The sequence below is a fragment of the Vicia villosa genome, linkage group LG3 (assembly GCF_029867415.1).
Source record: "Vicia villosa cultivar HV-30 ecotype Madison, WI linkage group LG3, Vvil1.0, whole genome shotgun sequence".
Lineage (NCBI taxonomy): Eukaryota > Viridiplantae > Streptophyta > Magnoliopsida > Fabales > Fabaceae > Vicia > Vicia villosa.
Genome location: NC_081182.1, coordinates 62,621,805 through 62,644,348, shown reverse-complemented (window position 1 = coordinate 62,644,348; position 22,544 = coordinate 62,621,805). Strand labels below are relative to the sequence as shown.

The 22,544-nt window shown below is 33.3% G+C and overlaps 1 protein-coding gene across 4 annotated transcripts; it reads left to right on the top strand.

The window, feature by feature from the left end:
• LOC131661653 (uncharacterized) lies at nt 1–22,544 on the top strand. Of its 4 annotated transcripts, XM_058931258.1 has the most exons (28): nt 1–386; nt 473–571; nt 662–843; nt 2,272–2,363; nt 2,436–2,542; nt 2,629–2,696; nt 2,816–2,885; nt 2,986–3,348; nt 5,697–5,776; nt 5,901–5,952; nt 6,677–6,830; nt 6,987–7,074; nt 8,180–8,282; nt 8,372–8,465; nt 9,414–9,511; nt 11,297–11,479; nt 12,997–13,245; nt 15,219–15,314; nt 15,394–15,488; nt 15,598–15,661; nt 15,749–15,833; nt 15,945–16,018; nt 16,185–16,361; nt 16,463–16,536; nt 18,709–18,815; nt 20,665–20,783; nt 21,518–21,595; nt 22,038–22,544. In XM_058931258.1, the coding sequence occupies exons 1-28, from the start codon at nt 192–194 to the stop codon at nt 22,233–22,235; spliced, it is 3,444 nt and encodes a 1,147-aa protein (XP_058787241.1). In that variant the 5' UTR covers nt 1–191; the 3' UTR covers nt 22,236–22,544. The 4 variants fall into 4 exon arrangements, with proteins under 4 accessions (XP_058787241.1, XP_058787238.1, XP_058787239.1 ...); XM_058931255.1 differs by having other exon boundaries at nt 2,272–2,542; XM_058931256.1 differs by having other exon boundaries at nt 4–386; nt 2,272–2,542; nt 8,375–8,465.

The window sequence follows — 22,544 nt, the reverse complement described above, 5'->3', positions numbered from 1 at the left end:
TTTTTTTAAAAAAAAATTAAACATAATATCGGGACTGAGTCTGAAACTGAGTTTGTTCATCGTCGTCTTCCGAGTGCGAAGCAGCAACTGTTTGCTGAATTGTTCAACGATTCCATCGAATGCACGAGCAATGAATTATGAATTATTATTATTTAAGATAGAAACCTAGAAATCTCTGTTTTAGAGATTTGATGGCGGGAACGGGATTCGGTGGCGCAATAACACCGACGCCACTGGTTAGATCATGGAGAACCGCCTTTTTAACACTCAGAGACGAAACCCTAACGAATCCTCCTCGCAGTTCCACCGCTCAACTGCTCCACAATCTCGTTTTCTCTCATTCTCATACTCTGCTAAGTGCAGCACCCGAACTTTCTTCTCGCGAGGTATCAATGCCTTCTGTTTATTATCATTTGCGTTTTTAGATTTTTCGCAGCTTTCTCTTTGACTTTTTGTTTGATTTTTCTCTTAGGTTTTATCGGACACATTGTTTTTGATGGAATTGGTTGCTTCTACTTCTTCAGATTCAGAAGAAGACTGTATTCATATCTATACTCAAACATCACGCTTGGTACAGTTCTATTTTCAGCTTTTTTTTAAAATAATTTTTTGATTTAATTTTGTATTTAAGAAGTATACTAATTGATCTGGCTTCTTGCAGGTTCATGGTATATGTCGACAAGTTAAGTTCGACATAAATAGCTCCTCTTTTGGTAGTGTTCTTGGTTCGTTTGGGAAGTTGCTGGATCGTTTTCTTGGAATAGATGCTACTGGCGATAAGTTAACTGGAATTTGCAGAGCCGCGGCAATTGTTTCAGCTGTTGAATGCTTGCATGCTATTAGGTTATTTCGTGCTCCTGAAATGAATTGATATTCTTGCTGCAATTTTACTTTGGCTGTACTCATGAGTCAAGTTTATAACTATGTCTTTTGTTTGGGGGTTAGTAATGCTTTTATTTGAGAATCATAAGAGACAAAGCATGTTTTTTGTTTCCACAAGTTCTTTTCTAGTACATATGAGATTTAGATTCTGAACTTTGGTATTTTTTTTAATTAGTAATGGAAGTGTTCTATTAATTCCTTGTTTAAACCATGAGTGCGAGGGCTTTATTCATGATGTAGGTTGTTCAGATGCAGTATCCCCACACATGGAGGGTGCAAGGCACCTAGGGTGAAACTGAAAAACTCTAGACTTTTTTGATTGTTAATTTATTTTAATGGTATTTAAAACTGACTGTTAATTGGAAAACAGTGAGAAAGTAAATTGGGAATTTCATATATTCCTTTTTAAATCTTCTCTTAACTGAAGATTCATAGCATATTACGAAATTCATAGGAGGCTCATCCTACACTCAGCTGGGGTTAAACCTGCGCCCAAAGCTAACAAACTTGCATCTCAAGCAATCAAGCTTTTAGGCAGTTACAACTGCCAGAGCTAATGTGGCATTTTTCTAACAAACTGTCACAAGAGAGGGAGACGCCACATCTCCACCAAAAATCTTAAGGCATCAAGTATATGAGTTCTCTCTCTTACAAATCCAAGATTTCACCCATTCATAGGCGATGTGGGACTTTAACCACTCATACTTGCACACTACATATTGAGCTTGCTGTGCAACTCTAGAAATAGAGCAGAGGAGAGAGGTTTGGTCTAAATATCTGCCTTCTGGTCAGGGCCAGGAATCTGAACAGACAATTTTTCACGGATAAAGAACAAATCAATCTCCATATGTTTAGTTTGAGCATGAAGAACTGGATTGTGAGCCATGACAACGGTACTCTGGTAGTCACAGTAAATAATAGAACTCATAGAAGGAAGGAAGTCTTCCTTTAGCTCATGAAGCAGAGTTTGAGCCCACAGTAACACTTCTCTAACAAACTTACTAAGGCCAAAAGGCTCTAATACAAGCTGTAGTTATTTATAGCATCGAACCCATGAGATCATGAAGCAGTGTTTGAACCCCCGTTTGAATCCTAGTAGCACTTTTCGTTCTAACAAACTGACAAAAGACCAAAAGACACTATCACAAGCTGCAGTTATTTATAGCACAGCCATCACATGAGAACAACTCAAATACTCGCAATGATAATTTATCAAATAATATATTAATTCCTGAAATATCTCCTCATATGTTTATTACACCGATAGTGCATATCAATTAAACTCTAATGTCAATCTACTAATTTTTTTTAGTTTTTTTTTGTTAACACCTTTCAACTTTTTTGTTGGTACTTTAAATTTACTCTATACAAAATCTGCTCCCTGTCCAGATGTATCATTACTCCACCGAATCGAAGATGGTTGCAATCTGAAGATACTATACTAGTTAAATTTCTACTTCATGTTATTGTTAGCTCTCAAGGTGTGTCATTTTGGATGCCTCGTTCAGTATACAAAGAAAGACCAGCTGTGATTAATATGAGTTTTTCCACAGAAAGCAGTTCAAGTGAGCTACAGGCAGTATCTTTTGAGATGCTCGGCGAAGCAATCTCAAGAGCTGGGTCATCTTTCCCGGTTGATATCTGGAGAGCAATGTTTGAGGTATATAATACTTCTTCCTTTTATTTCCTTATAAAATTTGTATAATAATTCCAGCAAATTTTTTTAACTGGTTTCTTCTGAAATAGGTGGTCAGAAAAACAATGGATGTCATGGTATTAAAAACCTCAGTTGTGGAAGATAATGCAATGTCCAGGTAACCTGTTTGTTGGAAGATCTCAAAAGAAGCCAATGATATACAACTTATTGAGAATTGAGATTCATGCTTTGGCTATATGTCATTAATTTCAAGTTGCTGACGCATCTTTTCTGCAGGTTTTATGAATCTTTCCTGAACTGTCTGCATCTGATCCTTACGGATGCTAAATGTTCGGTATCTGAGCATGTAAGGAAGACTTTATTTTATAATAATTTTAATGCAATGGACAAATAAATGTGTTTTACCTTTACCCCCAACCATTGTGACACTTGGATCTTTTTTCAAGGTATCAGTTTTTGTTGCTGTGCTGCGAATGTTCTTAAATTACGGACTTTCTGGTAGAACCCCAAGTACTTTGCTAGTTGGCCATACGAAAAAGAATCTTCATTATGTAAGTCCTAAGGTACACAGGGATCAACTGAACAAGTCAGATAATAGTGTATATCGGCCTCCACACTTGCGCAAAAAGGACTGCTCAAAAGTGAAGCCCAATAGAGCAACATATTCTCAATATATCTCTGATAGTGAATCTTCTGCTATCAATGCTACATCTTCAGATTCAGATTTTAGTGATGGAGATGGGTCAGCTAATGAGAGTGCTAGAGGGCAGTACTCTAGGGTTAGAGTTGCTACTATAATTTGTATGCAGGTAAATTCCAAATTTACTGTCCTCTTACCCTTCCGATGCACTTTCATGAGAACGTAAATCCTAATATTGAAGTTACTGTTAGATTTGCCTAAAATTTATATTTAAAACTTAGTTAAGATTTGAAATAGTAATTTTTTTATCCTCAGAATTGGGAAAATCTCTATGCTAATTATCACCAAAACCACTACTCTCCCTTTCAACCCTGTCCTCTTAACAGACATATCATTCATGAAATACTGGATTAAGGCAATGTGAATAGAAACTTGCCTCTCATACTAGTTTATAATACCCAATAATAAGTCACAGGTAACTTGTGTCATAGCTCACCATTTTAATTGTGGGTTTGAATTGATCTTCCAATGCGTGCATCTTGCTTCTAATTTTTCACTACATATTTTCACCAAAAAATATCACAAATTATTGATATAAATCTTCAGTTTACAGGACATCACATCTATTAGGTAAAATGATAAGCAGAAAGAGTGAGAGTTTTCAAAGATAGAGATTCTCTATGAAATGAAGAGTATTTTTGTTCTGCCAATCTATGCTGATACTGCTGGTACTTATAGCAGAGGATACAGCAGTAGGTAGATACAGAGATTTGTTACAATTGAAAAGCTGATGTTCTAACCAAATATTACAAATTAGTAATGAGCAGCCTGACACTACGAGAGTAGAAGTTTGACGATATAACCTGTATGAAGCATACTATAATAATATTCAGTTCATCTGAATAACCATACACTACACAGCCAATCCACTCAGAATAACCATACACCTCACATCCAATCCACTCAGAATAACCACACACCTCACAGCCAATCCACTCAGAATAACCATACCTCACAGCTACCAATATTTCCAGACGTTCTAGACTGTTAGTATGCGTTTTGGGTGAATAGGAACATGTTATGTCATACACCTCATAGCCAATCCACTCAGAATAACCATAAACCTCACAAATACCACCATATCCAGACGTTCTAGACTTCTAGTACGTATTGGGCGAATGTAACATGTTATGTCAATGAAATAACGAGTCTTAATAACAGTGGCGGATCCAGACATTTTGCGTAATGGGGGCAAAAATTATATGATAAATTTTTTCTTTAATACATAAATAAGAGCTTAAAATATTATAATTTAAAAAGTAAAAAGTTTAAATTTGTTCAATGATAATTATTGTAAAATTACCATTAATATCACTTTAATTAATAAATACAAAATTATTTTCAATTATTTAAAAAAAATATATTAATGAATTAATATTATGGTGTGAATTGTCAAAAATTTTCTATTTATTAAAAGTAAAATAAAAAACTTAGAATAAGATTTAATAGATGAAAATGTTGATATAAACAATATGAAATAATTATATATTTGTTTAGTATTTGAAAAAGAGATAAAAGTAATTACTCAAAAAAGTGAAGATGATAAAAATTAAAAAAAGAATAAAAATTAAATAATGTTAAGATACTCGTTTACTAAACTCCCTTTTGATTAGTAAATTTTTTATATAAAATTCATCAAATTTGATTCGTGTAAACTAAGAGAAACCTTAATAAATTTTAATAAAAACATAAAACATGTTGGATGGTATAATGCCATAATTTCTCAAGCAAATTGTATGTTAGGCAATGAAAAAAATAACAAGTATAAGATTTTACTTTATAAATTAAAAAGAATTCAAACAGAGAAGCAGCCAAATAAAATATAATTATTAGAACACAATAAGCATGCAATGGATAAAACATAAAAAATTGTGGGGGGAAGCTTTTCTAAACTTGGTATAAAGAGAAAGAATATTAGCATTGTTAAAGAAAGAGAAAATTAGATGGTGGGGGCTTAAGCCCCCATATCAACATACATGCATCCGCCCCTGCTTAATAACTGCACTGGCTGTGATGTGATAAAACATCAAATTTAGTGCTGATAGTTCAAGCCTAGCTCAATAGCCCTCCTAGCATTATAATTCAAAACTTTCTAACATTTAACTTACCTTGAAATCAAATTAGTCCGTGTTCATATTATTGTTTATTCTAATATGTATCAAAATCACTTTATGTAAAACAATAGAAATAAATAGGGCATCTATGGTAAGTAAACTAATTTCAAACTTGTATATTTTGCAACCCTTTCCCTATGATTTATAAGGATAGGATAGATATTCTTCAATTATTTGTGTTATTTAATATAAGTTACCCCTTTAATGACCATGAGATAGATCCTCCTCATTTTTCCCATTGAATACCATCACTGATTGGAAAGCTATTTTGGCAACTTTGCCATGGTTACTTCTGGGTTTTTATTTCTTATTTACTATCGTTGTGATTATGCTGGGTGTGAAGGATCTTTGTCAAGCTGATTCTAAATCTTTCTCCATGCAATGGTCGTTGCTTTTGCCAACCAGTGATGTACTACAACCAAGGTATGGCCTGAGCATTCTTCTAGCTTTTAATTCAAATTTCTACTATCATGTTTCTCGTCTCATGCCATTTGACTTTGCTTTGTTGTTTTCTGACCTTATAATTCTCTTATTTGCATATTCATAGGATGCGTGATGCAACTTTAATGACTTGCCTGCTATTTGATCCTTGTTTGAAGGTAACACAATTTTTGTTGATATTTATGTATAGCTGTCTCACTTTTGTTGTAAATTTCACCTTGACTGCTAGTGATTTGCCAACAACAATTTTCTATTTTGAGAACAATACAAGACAAATGCTTATGTCACCCAACTCTATGCCTTGTATGCTGTTTGGTGGACAATTGACAACACGAGTAAAACAAGATAAATTTTGCTTAGATACCCTTTATAATATACATTATATTATTACTATTATTATATAATATTTAATACACTGTATGGCATAGTTTTACAATATTAATGTATGTTAGAATCTGAATATTATTTATTGAGATGTTGAATATGCAAACACTAATCTCTCTATATAGAGTATTCCAACCTAATGGGCCTTGCTGAAATCCAAAATATGAATTAATACTAAAAATAGCAATAGTAAAATATTTATTTACAACAATGTATATAATATTTAATTCTCGTGAAGTAACTTAATGCCTTCTCATGTTAAATAAATACTATACTGTACATAATACTTAATGTGTGTAAAATTGTTGTATAATAACCATTTCTTTGGCATTTTCTCCGCAATAGCACTTTCCCATTTTGGCCAACTCTTGCATTTTTTGTCATATACACACACAGCCCTCTCCTCTGGAGCTCATATTTGTTTCCTTTCTAAAATAAACATTTGTAATGAGTTTATCGTATTTGCATATAAAAGAAGGTTATTTATGCTATCTATAGGCACGTATGGCATCTGCGTCAACACTAGCAGCCATGTTGGATGGTCCATCTTCCATTTTTCTGCAAGCAGCAGAATACAAAGAATCTAGCAAAGTTGGATCTTTTACCGCACTTTCAAGCTCCCTAGGGCAAATTTTACTGGAAATTCATAAAGGTAGCTAAAACATCTGTACATCTGCAGTATCTTATTTAATTACATAGTTACTCCAACATTTTTTTTAATAAACTTGTTTTCTGTAAAAAAATCATTGACTCTTCATTTTCCATGGATTACTTGATTTTCACTCTTCTTCCATTTTTTCTATTGCAGGTATTCTTTACTTAATACAAAATGAAGCTCATGGTAAATTGCTGGCATTGTTGTTCAAAATTATCAAGCTTTTGATATTACATACACCGTATGTCTCTTTGCTTCCAGCACCATTAATATATTTTATTTAATCTCACAATGCTCTAGTTCTGTTATGGTTGGAGTCGGTGATTTTCTTCGGCGTCATTTGAAATGCTGTAGGAGGCGGATATGATGATTATATAAGTGTTTAGCTAAGACAACATGAATGGGAAGTAGGGGTACCCCTATAATCAACAATTTTACCAACTCAGCAACTTCCATCTAAAATTGAACAGCGCTGCCAATGGTTTTCTCAATGCTCAATGTTGTCACCATTTAATAAGTGGAAGTGTACTACTGAACGTTGAAATTGCAACAATTGAAAAGTCGGGAATTGCAAATATGAAATCCAAATAGATAATTAAGTGATGTACCATTGAATATGTGGTGGACAACACAAAATTAGATTAATGTTTATATCTAATCATTCAACCTCCTGTTCATGTAGGTTGTGAGGGAAATTTAGAATCGAATTATAAAAAGTAAGCCATGTGCAGGAAGTTACTAGTAGGAGAAAGAGTGATAAAAGTTTTCCCCTTATATATGACAGTTACTTGATTAATGTAAATCTGACAAAGAATTACTCACATAATCTTAAGCCACAAAATTTAACCAAAATATCTTGAAATTATACAGATAAGCCAGCTATTAATGCTTTTATTTTCTACTTCTTTTACATCACAACTTCTTTATGTTTTAGTGTCAGACAGCTCATTATTCCATATGATTAAATTTTAGGGATCTTAGTTGGGAAGGAATATATGAATATTATTTGCAGCTTGCGCAAAATGCAAGAGGCTAAGTACTTGTAGAAGTTGTAGTTTTTTTTTTTTACAGGGAATAACAAAATAATTAATTACAAAAATTGATGTTGGTTATGCTTAATATATGCAACATATTTAATAGCATTAATTACACTAATACCACATTTGCTTCTTAATTTCTAGAAGTTAGTTTTTGGGACATTCAGTCTTCATTCTGAATGTAAACTGGTTAATTATACTATCTTTACTGTTGAGAGTTGGCACTTGGCACTAAATATTCTGTCTTTTATCTATTTATGCTTGTGGAAAATTAATTATTTTCTGCACTAAAATAATTTTGTTTGCCAGATATTCGAGAATGCCACCAAATTTGTTGCCTACTGTTATTACATCTCTTAGGACAAGGATTGAAGAAGGGTTTCGGTTCAAAAGTGACCGGAATAATCTGCTGGTTAGTTGTATGATTCTCCAAAGTATTGTTGTTCTTCTGGACCCAGAACTTCTGGGGCAGTAATATGTGTTTGACATGACTCATGTTAGCAGGATGCTGCAGTTGGTTGTTTGACGTTAGCCCTGTCTACCTCACCATCCTCTGCCCAAGTAAAGAAGTTGCTCTACGATGAGGTTTCCTCAGGTATCTTTTATAGTACTCTTGATATTAAAAGTAATTGAATAAGTTATCATTTAAAGTAAAAGAAATGGTCTAAAATCTTAGATCAGCCATAGCTCTAGATGTCAATATTTCTCATGAATATCCATTCATTCTTATTTTTTGTTCACATAATTCTTGAATGTCTATTTCATTTGAATGCTTCAGTTATTTTGATATAAATATTCAGTCACATACCTGATTAATAGTGAATGCATAGGAAATGATATTTTTTGTGTATTGTTCAATTGGATTGATGCTGTATTAATGATGAAAAAGCTAGGTGACAAAGTAACTTTCGGGGGTGTATTATGAGATTGTGGGGGATTTGGTTAATGAGGTCGTGGTGGGTTTTTATAATTTGAAGGTTGTTGGGATATTATTTAGTCTATTTGTCACTAGGCTTGGATGTGTACCTATGGTAATAGTGTTTGATCTAATTATAAGCAATGATGCACAAAGTTTGATTAGGCATTGCAATGAATCCAAAGTGTCACCTTTGAGACTTCATTCATAAACAAGGATTGAGAAGATGATAAATTAGGCATATTGCTTGGCATATCCTTGAAATCTTCAGGGTCAACTTTATGACTTCATTCATAAACAGGGAATTTGAAGATGTTTCATTAGGCATATTGCTTGACATATCCTTGAAATTCTGAAAGCTAATCACCTCTAGGCCTGAACATATTCAAATATTTTATCATTAGAAAAATTGCCAACCAACCGTATAGCATTTTATTCCCACTTATCTTTACTACTCTTTCCTATGGGCTTTGCTTATAGAATTTTGTTTTGTTCTTGGGATATATGAGTAATGTATCAACAATGGTATGATATTGCTACACAATATACTACTGGTTTGATTTTGGATATATGATACTGCTATCTGTTGGTTTGGCTTCATGTCTGCAATTGATGGTTTTCCTCCAGGTTATCTCGAGAATGAAAAGAAGTCGGGTGTTCTTTCTTTGTTATTTGAATATTCATCGCAAGGAAGTTGCCCAAGCATATGCCTTGAAGCCCTTCAGGTAATCTTGTCAAAGAACATATTTTTGACATAAGTTGCTGAGTGAAATGTGCAGTCTTCGTTTTGTTAAGCTATCCCTGCATGTGTTGACATTGTTGCAGAAATAGAGTTAGAATCTGTTATAGACTGTTCGATAGCCAGTAGCAAACCTATTCGAGTTAAGCTATAGAGGCTCTAAATTGAGATCATAATATCTCAGACCGTTCAGCAACACCTTTTTTAGAGTGTTGACTTGACATTTTGACTTTTTTATCCGTGTTAATATATTTTTTGACTTAGTTGCACTTTTAGCTGTGCGATTTGAGTCTCTCAAGTTCCAATTGCGCCCATTGAGTCACTAAACTTTACCCACACTGACAACTAGGTCCCTTTGTTAGTCTTCTGTCCATTTACTAATGGAAAATGGTTACGCGGCACTTATGTAGTCCTTTTTGGGCTTTCCTTGATGTGGCGTGTGTAGATTATCACCTTATCCAAGTTAATCATTTGAACTCACTCACTAAGAGTTAAAGGAATGTGTCTGGAAGTTATCTTCCTGATGCACCCATTTTGTTCATTTGGCCTTACTCAATAAAAGTTAAAGAAATCGGAAGATAACTTCCGGAAAGATGATGTTCTTCTTTCACATTTCAGAAAAGCAAAATCAATTTAAAAATATGGGTGCGTCCCGAAGATAATTTTGGAAAGAGCAATTTCAGGTTTTTATAAAGTTTGTGAGAAATTCATAAAGGTATAATGAGCAATTTTCGAAAAATATAGGGTTTTGGCATTAAAAAAAAGTCCCAACTCAACCCATAAAAGCCTATGGCAAAAAGTAAAGATAACTATATTTTAGAAAACTTATCTATATCTTTGCAATTAATGTTTGTTCTCTCGTCACAATTTATGTTTCCTCTATTATTTTTGGCAACTGTCATAATTATTTACATGAAGTTTATTTATTAATTAAAATATGTTGAAAATGAGCAGACATACTCCCTCCGAAGTCCGAACACTATTATTATAAAATAAAAGTGACATTAAATCTTAATTACTGTATAAGCAAATGTTAATAACTTTTGAACGAATTAATGTTTGGATTACTAATATATCCTTCATTTAGTTTAAAAGCATTTAATATTTGTAGTGATTCATCAAATATTAATAAGGATATTATAGTAAAATTTACTTTGATTGTATATGAAGTCTAAAAAATTAATTGCACTTAACTAACTTTCTTAAATAGTGTGAAATTAGTTTTTTCTTTGCTTAAAATAATGACGGAGGGAGTACATTTCTAATTGTAAATTGGTTGTAAAGTTGAGGAATCCAATTGGTGCAATTAGAATATGGGAACTCAATTGCTCGATTGTGACACTTGAGGACAAATTAAGGAGGATGGTGTACTTTGTTTATGGAATTTTGTTATTTTACAACTGCCATTTTTTTATTCATTCAGTACCATTCTGTACTTTATCCAGAAATGTCTCTAAATGGCAATTTAAGTCTTACAAGATGGTATATTGGATCGAAATATTGTAACTGTCATCTGTTTTATAAGAGTTTTTATTTTCTTTCTGGATATGGTTACTAAAATTTCATGGCTTACTGCAAAATTGAAGAGTAAGGTTTGTGTAACTAAATTGGTCAATTGCGTTTGTCATTTTGACTTGGTAATTTTCATTAGCAATTGTATTCAAATTTAAAGGTAGTAGTTATTAGTTGACATGCTTTATCCCTAATTTATTCAATAGTAAGTGAAAGTGTCATACTAGTTTACTGATCTGTTCAGACTAATTTTTTTCAGGGACTTAAAGCTGTATCCCACAATTACCCTAGCATAGTGACTACATGTTGGGAACAAGTTTCTTCAACTGTATATAGTTTCCTCAGTATTGTATGTCCTGAAGTTCCTTCAAAGCAGTCAACTGAACATGTTGGGAGTACACCAATGTCTATTAACGAAAAAATTCTTATTGGTGCTATAAAGGTAATGACTTCATCGTTCCTCTTTTTGCCTTTATTTTATTTCTCAAATGCTTAATCGTCCCTGAAACATCCTCTCAATCCCCTTTGTGCTTGTTAGATTAAATGGTGTATGCTAAGTAATCAATTCTATTAGAGTGAAGGAACCACATGTATTGTATACATAAAAATACTGTGTTTTGTTGCATTGGGAGTTATCTCCATTCTCAAGGCCCCGTTTGATGAAGTTTTTTTAAATATGATTTTTATAGTGTTACCTTTTTTTTTTATAATTTATTTTTGAAAAAGCTTCAAATCAGAAATTGTGTAGCTTCTCATAAAAGTCATTTTTAAGAGATATTTTTTGGAAAGTTATGTGATTTTATTATGTTAAAATCTCTAATAATGAATATCTAATATCTAAGTTATTGAATGTCAAAATTACTCTTTTAATTTGTAACAAATGAATTTGATATAGCACCCACTATTTCTTAGTAAGTTTTCATAAAAACATTTTTAGAAATATAAAGTTAAGGTCACTTTAGTGATAGTTACATTTTAGGCGATAGTGACAGTACAAAGGCAATGATAACTCCGGTTTGTCAAAAATTTCTCACCGGAAGACCGTGGGTCAACCGGGTAAAGCACGGTAAAGGGTTGTCTCTTAGTAGGCTCTAGATACCATGTTGAAATACGAGAGACTAAGAGACATTTGAATAAACCGTGTGTTTGTAAAGCAATACGGAGACTTTGTTATATATAGAGAGATCACAGCCAATTGCATGATATAGTCGATGTGAGACTATTCTATATACAAATATTCTTAACACTATATATTTACAAATATCAACAACTTTAATTGTTATATTTGTGGAAAGCCTGAAACGGTAGTAAAATCAAGAGTTCTGGTATAATAATTAGGTCAGAATAGTGAAGCAAGTTATAGTATAATAATTAATAACTATCACATATGATAGTGATTTTACTAAAAGGTAATGTTTGCTTGATCTCAATGAGACTGAAAAAATCATTTGAGGATTGGATTGACAATTTGTCATGTATTCCTATCAGAAACTCTGGATATCATTTGCGAATGAGCAGTTCACAGAGTCAAACTTTCCATTTGAAGACTACCCAAGCCTTATTTTTAGGCGACGTGGACTAAACATGCTCCTGACACCCAACATTGTGAAGGAGCTAGAGTATGCAATGAAAGCATCTTAAAGTTGCGGCAATTAAGGAGGCTTAGGGTGGACTGCAAATAAAGCGGCTTTCCGAAAACCCTAATTACTTTTACAGGATACTTGTAATATACAACCATAATTGGCCTTTCTAACAGCTATGCTGCTCATGTGGCCTGATGATTCATCAGTGTGTTGATATTCTTCTTTTTTGTGCTTCAAAATATTTCTTGTATTGGACTTTTTTTCCTGTGATTTATATATATTTACACATCATTGGTGTATATATGTGATGTAATTTCAGTGATATGATATTTCCATGTTTTTTTATGCTGTGATAAAACTTATGTGAATTTTGAAGGTTCTAGACGAGTGTCTTCGTGCTGTGTCTGGATTTCAAGGAACGGAAGATCTTTCAGATGATAAAGTTGTGGATGTTCCTTTTACATCAGACTGCGTTAGGATGAAGAAAGTGTCATCTGCTCCATCTTATGAACTAGAGTGCAAAGAGGATGTAGTTAACTCTGAAGAATGTGAATCTGGAGTCAAGCAATGGTGTGAGGCAATGGAGAAGCATATGCCTCTTATCTTATGTCACTCCTCTGCAATGGTACAAATTTTAATTTCTTTAGTTTCATATTGGTATTTTTTATATTCTGAATAATTGAATCATTTCCTGTCTTGCATAGCCAGCCTATTTAAGATATTTTACAATTATTTTTAATTCGAATTGATTTTTTCAATATAACTATTAGAAAATAAGAGGTGAATGTAATATTGATTTACTCCTCTGCCCAAAGCTGGTTTAAATAGAGAGGGTACAATTAAATCTCCTCCTTGAATCAAGGAGAGAATAGTTACAAAGGAAAATAAAAAAAAAAACGATGGAAATATCTAGAAGCACCTAGAAATAAAAAGGAAAAAAAAAAGTATTCTCTAACTAAATTCAAAAGAAAGTTCAGGCACCGTGTAAGTAGATGTTGGAACTTGAGGTTGTTTTAGTCTGTACTCAATAAGAATGAACTCTTACATGTTTGTATGAATAGAGATCCTAACTTAATTAAGTCATGGCTAAGGCTTAAAGAAATTTGTTGTGTCTTTCCTTTTGACATGATAGCTTTTGAATGTTAGTCCTTGGCTTTGATCTTAACCTCTGGACTAACTGTTTCTCTCACCTTTCTTAGTAGAGAAAATTCAAATTCCTCTCAAAATTAGAAAAGGGCAACAGGCCAATAGATTATCAAGGAAGCAATCAAGAAAGATTAGAGTTAAAATGCTAAGTGATTCAAATATGTAAGAGGTAAGATACTAAAATCAAACATGAAATGTTGAATAGAGGCAACGATGGCGCAAACTTGATATATCAAATTGAACAATTTTTTATTTTGGCAAAATGTCTTATCTGTAGTGCTTGTGCCAAATCACCTTTTTTTCAGCACTTGTCTTTTCAGGTTTTTCTCTGTACATTTGAATTCCTCTCATTTTTCAAATTAATTTAGGTTTTTGAATTTCCAGAATTGGACATGTATATAAGAAATAGCATAAAAACAAGTTTGCAAAAGAAATTTTGGATCAAACAGTTGCTAGGGATGAAGTTGCTTTTTTTGCAAAATAAAAAGTCAGCAACCCTAGAATTCTACATTTCAAGTAACCACCAAACCAAATCTTCCTACACATACTATAACCCTAATAACTCAAGCTTGTACAAAATTTTGATTAAAAAGATGTTGCATATTGAAGTTTCTCAAAAACATCAAGAGCACAAAAAACGTTAGGTGACAATCTCTGAATACCACTTGATAAAGATGTAGTTGATTCCATATGAGATGAAAGATCTAACCAAATGGTTGCTTGAATTCAAGTAGAAAATGAAATGGGATAAACAAACAAGCAAGTATGGAGAGGATGAAGAAGGAAGGCGCCATAATTACGATGATTGATAAGCCAAGACGAACGGTCACAACGGTAAGAAAACCTTTGATAAGATTCAAGCAAGTTCTAATCCAAGAATTCAAACAGGAGAAAATCTCACTCACTACCTCATTAAAGAGATTTCTAATTCATTTCAAAGTTAGAAAATGAGAGTCTAACAAGAGTATTTAAAGAAAGTTTCTCCCCATTACTAAATGGGCCATTAGGTCAACTATCTAGGCCCATATCAGGATTACGCCACTTTACTAAAATAAAATTACTACAATTCAAATTAAACACATAGAACGAAAAGTTATTCTGGAGGCTTGGCTTCAGTTTTTTCTTGTTTTCTTCCTAATTAGATCTTTTTAGGTTCTCATCAAAAACTAATATCTAACAAATTCTATTAAAATACATTCTATTAGCTGAGCTGTGCTAACAAACTTAAGACAACTGAACTAGTATGACAGAACATGCACAATACATACTATGCTACAGACTACGTGACTAATAAACTTGTGCTGATATCCATTGGTAATTGTATATTTCTTATTTGTTTTTTTCAATTTGTTCTTTTACTAATTTATCCAAAAAAATTATAACATTGCTGAATCTAAATGCATAGCTAATTTGTCTTTAATGAATGTCTTCTTTTTCAATTTTTTCTGAAAGGCGAGGGCCGCGTCAATTACATGTTTTGCGGGAATGACTTCGTCTGTGTTCATCTCTTTCACAGAGGATAAGCAGAACTTCATTTTGTCTTCTTTAGTAAGTATGATACATAACCTGCCCATTGCCGTGAGTTGTACTAAATTAACTGACACCATTCCTTGCAAATATTGTGTAGGTCCACACTGCTGTTCATGATAATGCATCGTCAGTGAGGTCTGCTGCCTGTCGAGCCATTGGTGTCATTTCATGTTTTCCACAAGTGTGTCAGAGGTTACACTAAAACTTGTAGCAGTGTCAATATTCAATATTATGAAATCCTTTTGAACCTTTTGTATCAAATTAATCAGAGTCAAACTAAAAATTTCAATAATATCTTTAGTGCAGAGGTACTTGACAAGTTTATTCATGCTATTGAGATAAACACTCGAGATGCCCTAATCTCTGTAAGATCTACTTATCTTTTTAACTCCATGCATTGTTATGTACTTCAATGCTATGTATGCTGGAATTTAGAGATTTTATTACATCAGGTTAGGATAACGGCTTCATGGGCATTGGCAAATATATGTGATGCCATTCGTCACTGTGTTAGAATTCTTCATTTTGGACAGATGGGTGAGGGTTTGCTCAATTTGATGTCTATGAATCAATAGTCAACCACATGGTGTCAATACTACATTCCAGATTTCTTTGTTAATTTTCTTCTATCATGAATCTTTTTTGCAGATTCAAACACCAACCCCCAGTTTATTATATCATTGAGCGAATGTGCTTTGCGGCTTACAGAGGATGGGGATAAGGTAGATTTATTCCTTTTCTTTGTTTCCTCTAGTCATATCTTTTATGTTAATGAATTATTTTGTTTCCATAGATTTATTAGGTAAATCTTATACTTTGAATATTTAACTCCTTTTAACAAAGTTGTCTTTGATTCTTATTTTATTATTTCGTGTTTCTTATTAATAGGTTAAATCTAATGCTGTGAGGGCTCTTGGGTATATTTCACAAATCTTCAATTGTTCAACGCCAAGATCTCAAGATACGTGTAAGCGGCATTGCCTATTGGATTCCCTTGAAGATTTTCATAGGCTGGAGAGAATAGTTCAGGCATTCATTTCCTGCATTACTACTGGGAATGTTAAGGTACCAAGATTGTGTTGTTTTAATTTTATTGTTTAAAGTCAATTTGATTTCTAAATATTGTTGTAAATTTCATTCTTAAATCATGAGTCTATGTTTTACAGGTCCAGTGGAATGCTTGTCATGCTCTAGGAAACCTATTCTTGAATGAGACATTAAGACTGCAGGACATGAGTTGGTATGTTGAATTAAACACATGCATCTTCTCACACACTGCCTATCTTTATTCTTCTCCTAGATATTAGATATTGTAATTTGTAGCATCAATGAAGTATTCTCTATTAGTGTTAGAATGACTGCACTCATATGAGTAGGTTTAGTTGTGTGTAACACAAATCCAATTCCTTACCATCTGCCCTTTTACCATGATATCTGTAATCTAAAGGAAGATGGTCTTTTTTTCCCGTGTGCTCAGTGGTGTGCCTCCATCACTGGCTTCCTCCACTGTTTGGATAATTTTTTAGCTGTCCTCCATCGTCAGCTGCAAACTTTTGCAGTGAGATTCAACTGTAGGAAGTCTTGGATTGGCCATGGAAACTACTGACCTTCCTCAGAGAATTTACAGTGTACAAGATCCAACTCAGCATGCACCCCCACACAAGAGCATTTTTAGCCTCCTGCTTCAATCATATTTCTTGTCATACTCATTCCTTTGAACAACTCATCTTTCTCTTCTCAGGCATTACATTCCACAAATCCTAACCCTGTTGCATAAATAGTACCCCCTTCTTTGACCCCCTCATCCCTAGCCTAAGCGTCCCATGATTTTCTGCCTCATTTCTGTCTCCCCATGGGAACACTTATATTATTCCTGCCACTGCCTTTTTCACCTCCATCAATTACTTATGATAGAGAACATGAGTTATAACCTGTTTCTCTTTGTATCCGATTAGAAAAACCATAAAGTATGGTTATATTAGTTAGTAGTCAATACCTGTTAGGACAGTTCAGCAGTCAGGTCTGCCAGCTGAACAATTCAGTTACATGCAGTTACTGAACTGTCTTTTGTTCTATGTACAATAATTACTAATCTTAGCTCAGAAAATCAGAATATAGAAATTAATCATTCACAACTTTTCAATACTCTGAACTATTGAGGTGTTTTATCCAGATAAGTTCACAATTAGCAGTAGCCTAGCTGTAGCATATAATCCTGTATCCAGCTAGCGCCTGTTCTATATGTAGAAACATGTTATGAATATTATTTATTAAAAAATAAGGGGTGAATACTATTATGATTTATTCCTCAGTTTTAGCTGGTTTAAATAGAAAGAGTACAACCTAATCACCTCATTGAATCAAGGAAAATTAATTAGGATTGAAAATACTAGTAACTCGTAGTAAAAGTAAAAACTAAAATATGGGAGACCATAGCAGAGGCTGGGCTTGATCCTAAACCTCTAACTATCCTAGGTTCTAGATAATACTGTTAATCCAACATTATTAATTGAGTTAAGTAGGCAAACAGCCAAACACTAATCTCAATATATAGACAAGCTTTGATTAATGGGCCTAATGCAGAAAAAATCAAATAGTTACATATTTTACTTTTACAGCAATCCTCCCCAAGCTAGTGAATGGATATCTATCATTCCCAACTTGCAAATAAATTGGCTATCCTCCCCAAGCTAGTGAATGGATATATATCATTCCCAACTTGCAAATAAATTGGCTGAATCGTTCTGTGGACGGTAATTTGGTTTATACATCTTCCAAGTAGTGCCTAGAAGAAATGTACGAAGTTGTTAGTTATCAATCCGCCTCTCAGTTTTTCTTTGATGAAACGTCGATTTATCTCAATGTGTTTTGTCCTGTCTTGGCGAATAAGATTATGAGCAATATTAAGAGCCAGTTTATTTTCTCAAAATAACTTTGTAGGGTCTTCATACTTTATCTTCGTGTCATCAAGCACAATTTACATCTACAATAGTTCTAAATTTTGACCTTTTTGGTCTTGTAAGTCTAATCCAAAAGTATATTGTTTGGTAATTTTCTAAGCCTTTATTTTTATCAATCTTATTAAGTTTTAGCTTGAAAGGGAATTCTAGATCATGAGAAAATATGTCCCCACATCATTAGTATGTTAGAGTATCTTAGATTGTTTCTTAGAATCAGTTTCGAAATTTAAGTTACATACTATGATTTGTTCTCTTATTTAATAAAATTAAGAGTTTAATATTAGTATTAATAAGAATAACGATTAGTGCTTTCTCTTCTGTAACAACGTACATTATATCATTCATATCATATCAATTTTATGATTCAAATTTTATTTTTCCTCCCTATATACCGAAAAGATTAAAACCCTCCAACATCAAAATAAACTATGGCCTTGGAACAATGTTTGCAGGGCACCGGTTGTGTTTGGCATTCTTCTGCAGCTATTGCATAATTCATCTAATTTTAAGACCAGGATACAAGCTGCTGCAGCATTGGCTGTGCCTTCGTCGGTGCAAGGTAATGTATTTTCTTATCATTAATTTGGATTTCTCATTTTCTTATCTTGTTTCAGCTTTCACTTACGAAGTGTGGGTATTTGTCAACTGATAAATTAATATGGTATATTTTTAATTTTTGTTTTTTATTTCTTGGGTTAATAGTAGTTTACCCCCTGTAATATGAGCGTGTTTTGGTTTACCCCCCACCGTTGCCAAAGACAGGTTTTGGCAACCTTTTTTTTGAAAAAACCGTTGCCAAAAGGTAGGGAGGGGGGAAAAGCAAAATTCGCTAACATTACAGGGGGGGTGAATTACTATTAACCCTTATTTCTTTTAAGATAAAATTGTCATTTTGTCAGTCCAATATAGTCCTTTTGCCAATTTATGAGTTCAGTGTGTTAACTTTGGCTGATGCAGTGCAAACATGGCAAATGAATATATGATATGGACAAAAATATTATTTTAATATCAAATTGACTAAAACCACCCTTTTGATTTCATCTTCTTCCACCCTATCTCATCCATCCCTTCAGCCCCAACAGTCAACCATTTCTATGAACTCCTTTCTCCTACTCCACCCGATCATCTTCCTCTTCCTCTTCCCATAAACACAATATGGCAATGGCGTAGGTTGGGTACGAGTTTTGCCTCCCCTGCCTCCGATAGAGGTTGGTATTTTCCACCCGCACCCATTCTGCCAAGGTTCAAATTTCAATCCCCATCCCCACCTCCACCTCCGATGGGTGTTGGTCTCCGCATCCACCACCTCCCCCCGCCATATATATTAATTAATAAAATTAAAATACTATATTAATTATGATTAATATGCAAAAATAATAGTTATTACTCATTATACAATAATAAAATAAAATCATACTGAAATTATATTTTCTTATTAAAAGGAGATTACAATTTATAGTATATAATTAAATATTAAATAAATTAATAATTACGTGTATAAAAAATATATATTTTACTAATGGGGCAGGTTTGGGGATGGGTCTCGAACAGAAATCAACATCCCTGCCCCCAAGAAAAAAATTAGCACCGGCCCTTCACCCGGTCAAAGTCAGGGTGGTTTTGGTTGTATTCAGGGAGTTTTGAATTTTGTTGTCATGTCTTAGAAAGATTAAAAAAGCGAAGGAAGATTATCCTACACAAAGAAAAATAGAGAAGGACGAGAGCAATGGAAAGGGATTTTGAGATGGAGAGTGCATATGTGTGAGGTTATGGGTTAAAATTTAGATGGTTTTGTGTGAGGGAAGTGATAAGAGGGAGATCAATTGGAGGGGTGAAGATAGAGCGTTGCGGTTAAAAGAGGGAGAGAACGGCTAAATGAAAGAGAAACCTCTAGTCTTTTCTAAGAGGGAGAGAACGGCTAAATGAAAGAGAAACCTCTAGTCTTTTCTTCTTCATCCGCTTCTCTTTTTAAAGGTTTGTCTTTCGCAAAATCACGGTGTATTTTTCCATGTCAAATAACATTAACCATTTTACTGTTAAGAGTGACAAAAGGGACTCAATTGTGTTAGTAGAGACAATATAAGGGACCAAAATGACCGTTTTCTTTATTTAAAGCTACTATTTTAAAAATACCCTGCACATAATTCAAGGCAACTAGTATACGAGAGCCTTCAAGAAATTCAAATAAACTTAATTAATATCCTCAAGTGTTTGTAGGCAATTAGTTTTGCTTATAATTGAGTCTGGAGGGAGTAATTTAAGGTGTACATAAACCATGATTTTGACCAACATTCTGTTACCTGCTTTTCCTTAAAATTTATTTGGTTCTGATTAATTTTACTTCATTCAAAGTACTTTAGCTTCCAAGCCCTTTTTTGAATATAACTTTTTCTCCCATGTTTTAGCAGATTATGGTAGATCCTTCTCAGATATTGTGCGATCCATAGAGCATATAATGGAGAATATAGATCAGGACTCAATTTCAGGCCCTTCGAATTTCAAGTATAGGGTTTCATTACAAAAACAGGTCATACTTTTATTCAATGTCATGTTAAGCTGGTCATTTTGGAGTCGTCAAATGATATATATAAAACCATGAATTTCTGGATGGCTGTGATTTATACTGGATGTTAACTGTACCACATTCTGTACTCATGGAAGCATTTTAGTCTTTTTAATTTAGGGCAGTACCATGAATCCTATCTTTAAGAAATGTATTAATTGGTAATTAAAATCTAGATTATATATGGCACTAAGCTGCACAGCTATGTATCAACTCAAATTTCTTGGGTATAGTATTGTCTTTTCCATTCAAATTGGCTTTAGAGCTCCCTGTATACTACCCTAGAAATTTGGATGCATTTTCCAATGAAGTGTTATGAGTTAACAGTCCAGCATTTTCTTTTGTAATCGTTGTAAGTTAGGTATAGCCATAGATTATTGGTTGCCGATACCATAAATTCAGTCTTCTTTTAGGAATAGAATTATTTAGTATTTTTTTATTCTGGCCTATATATGTACTGTGTTGTGCAACTCTAGCATTTCTATGAAGCTGTTATCACTTTGAAAAGAAATCTTACTATATTGAACATAAATTTGAAAAGTAGATGGTATGGTACTGAATTTTAAGTGTAAATTTTTAGTGAACATGCACAACATCCTTCTCATTTTATTAATGATTTGGAATTATGGAGATATGGCATTGTACAGTTATTTTCTTTTTCTTTGTTACTTAATTGAATTGCTCAATTTTAAATGCAGCTTACCTTGACAATGTTACACGTTCTACGCTTTACATCAAGTACAAATGATCAGTTGTTGAAAGATTTTCTAGTGAAGGTAAGTATTTTATTTCGATGGGATATGCAAAACTCAGGAATAATGTTTTTTTTTTTATCAGTGACTGACTATTATCTTCACACAATAAAATGATGATATGTTGAAGTTATAATCAGAGTATGGACAACATATCACGTAATAAATTTGGTTTTCTTTGCGGAGATTGATTATGGAAGTTACCTTTGACAAATTTGGTTGATTAAACTAAGTCTGTCTAGAGTTTTCTAAAAGCTACCTTGACAAATTTGGCGGAATGAATTACTGTATATAATAGTAGTTATGTTTATTTCTTATAGAACTATATGCTATCATGCATTTGCAATTTCAGTTTTTCTTGGGATTATCCTAATTGCAAGCAGAACATTGTATTTTCTAGGTTTTTCAAATAGCATTATGGAGTTTTCTCTTGACTTAATTTTTGTTCTATTTTATGTCTGTAAAGAAAGCTTCCATCCTTGAAGATTGGCTCAAGGAACTTTGCTCATCTGTTGGTGGCACGGTTGATGTTCAAGATAAATCCATTGCAGACCGAAAGAAAGTAATGATATCAAGCGCAATACAATCATTGATAGAAGTATACAAAGAAAAACAACAGTATGCAATTGCTCAAAAATTTGTGGAATTAAACAACAACATATGAAGGGGGTTCATGTAATGATTTGTTTTCTAGGCCAACCGGTCAAAATTATACCATTCTAGCTGGTGGAATTAACTGGCCTCGGGAGCTGAGCAAAGGCCATCTTGGCAATAGATCAAGTCCAGTTGAGATGATTTATTTGATAAAGCAATGCATGGATGGGTTAACTATGTCATGCTAAAAGAGTTTTTTTTTCTTTCTTTTCAACAAGATGATCTTTTTGTATCTAGATATTTCTCGTTGTAGTGTGAGCGATAGTATAAGGAAACTATTTTTTTTAATGGTAACATTTTTCTGGATCTTTTTAACAGA

Coding starts and splice junctions, on each gene's coding strand:
- LOC131661653 (XM_058931255.1), top strand. CDS start 192: ATGGCGGGAACGGGATTCGGTGGCGCAATAACACCGACGCCACTGGTT. Junction 6,831..6,986: donor TTTACTGGAAATTCATAAAG/GTAGCTAAAACA, acceptor TTTCTATTGCAG/GTATTCTTTACTTAATACAA. Junction 15,489..15,597: donor TTTCCACAAGTGTGTCAGAG/GTTACACTAAAA, acceptor TAATATCTTTAG/TGCAGAGGTACTTGACAAGT.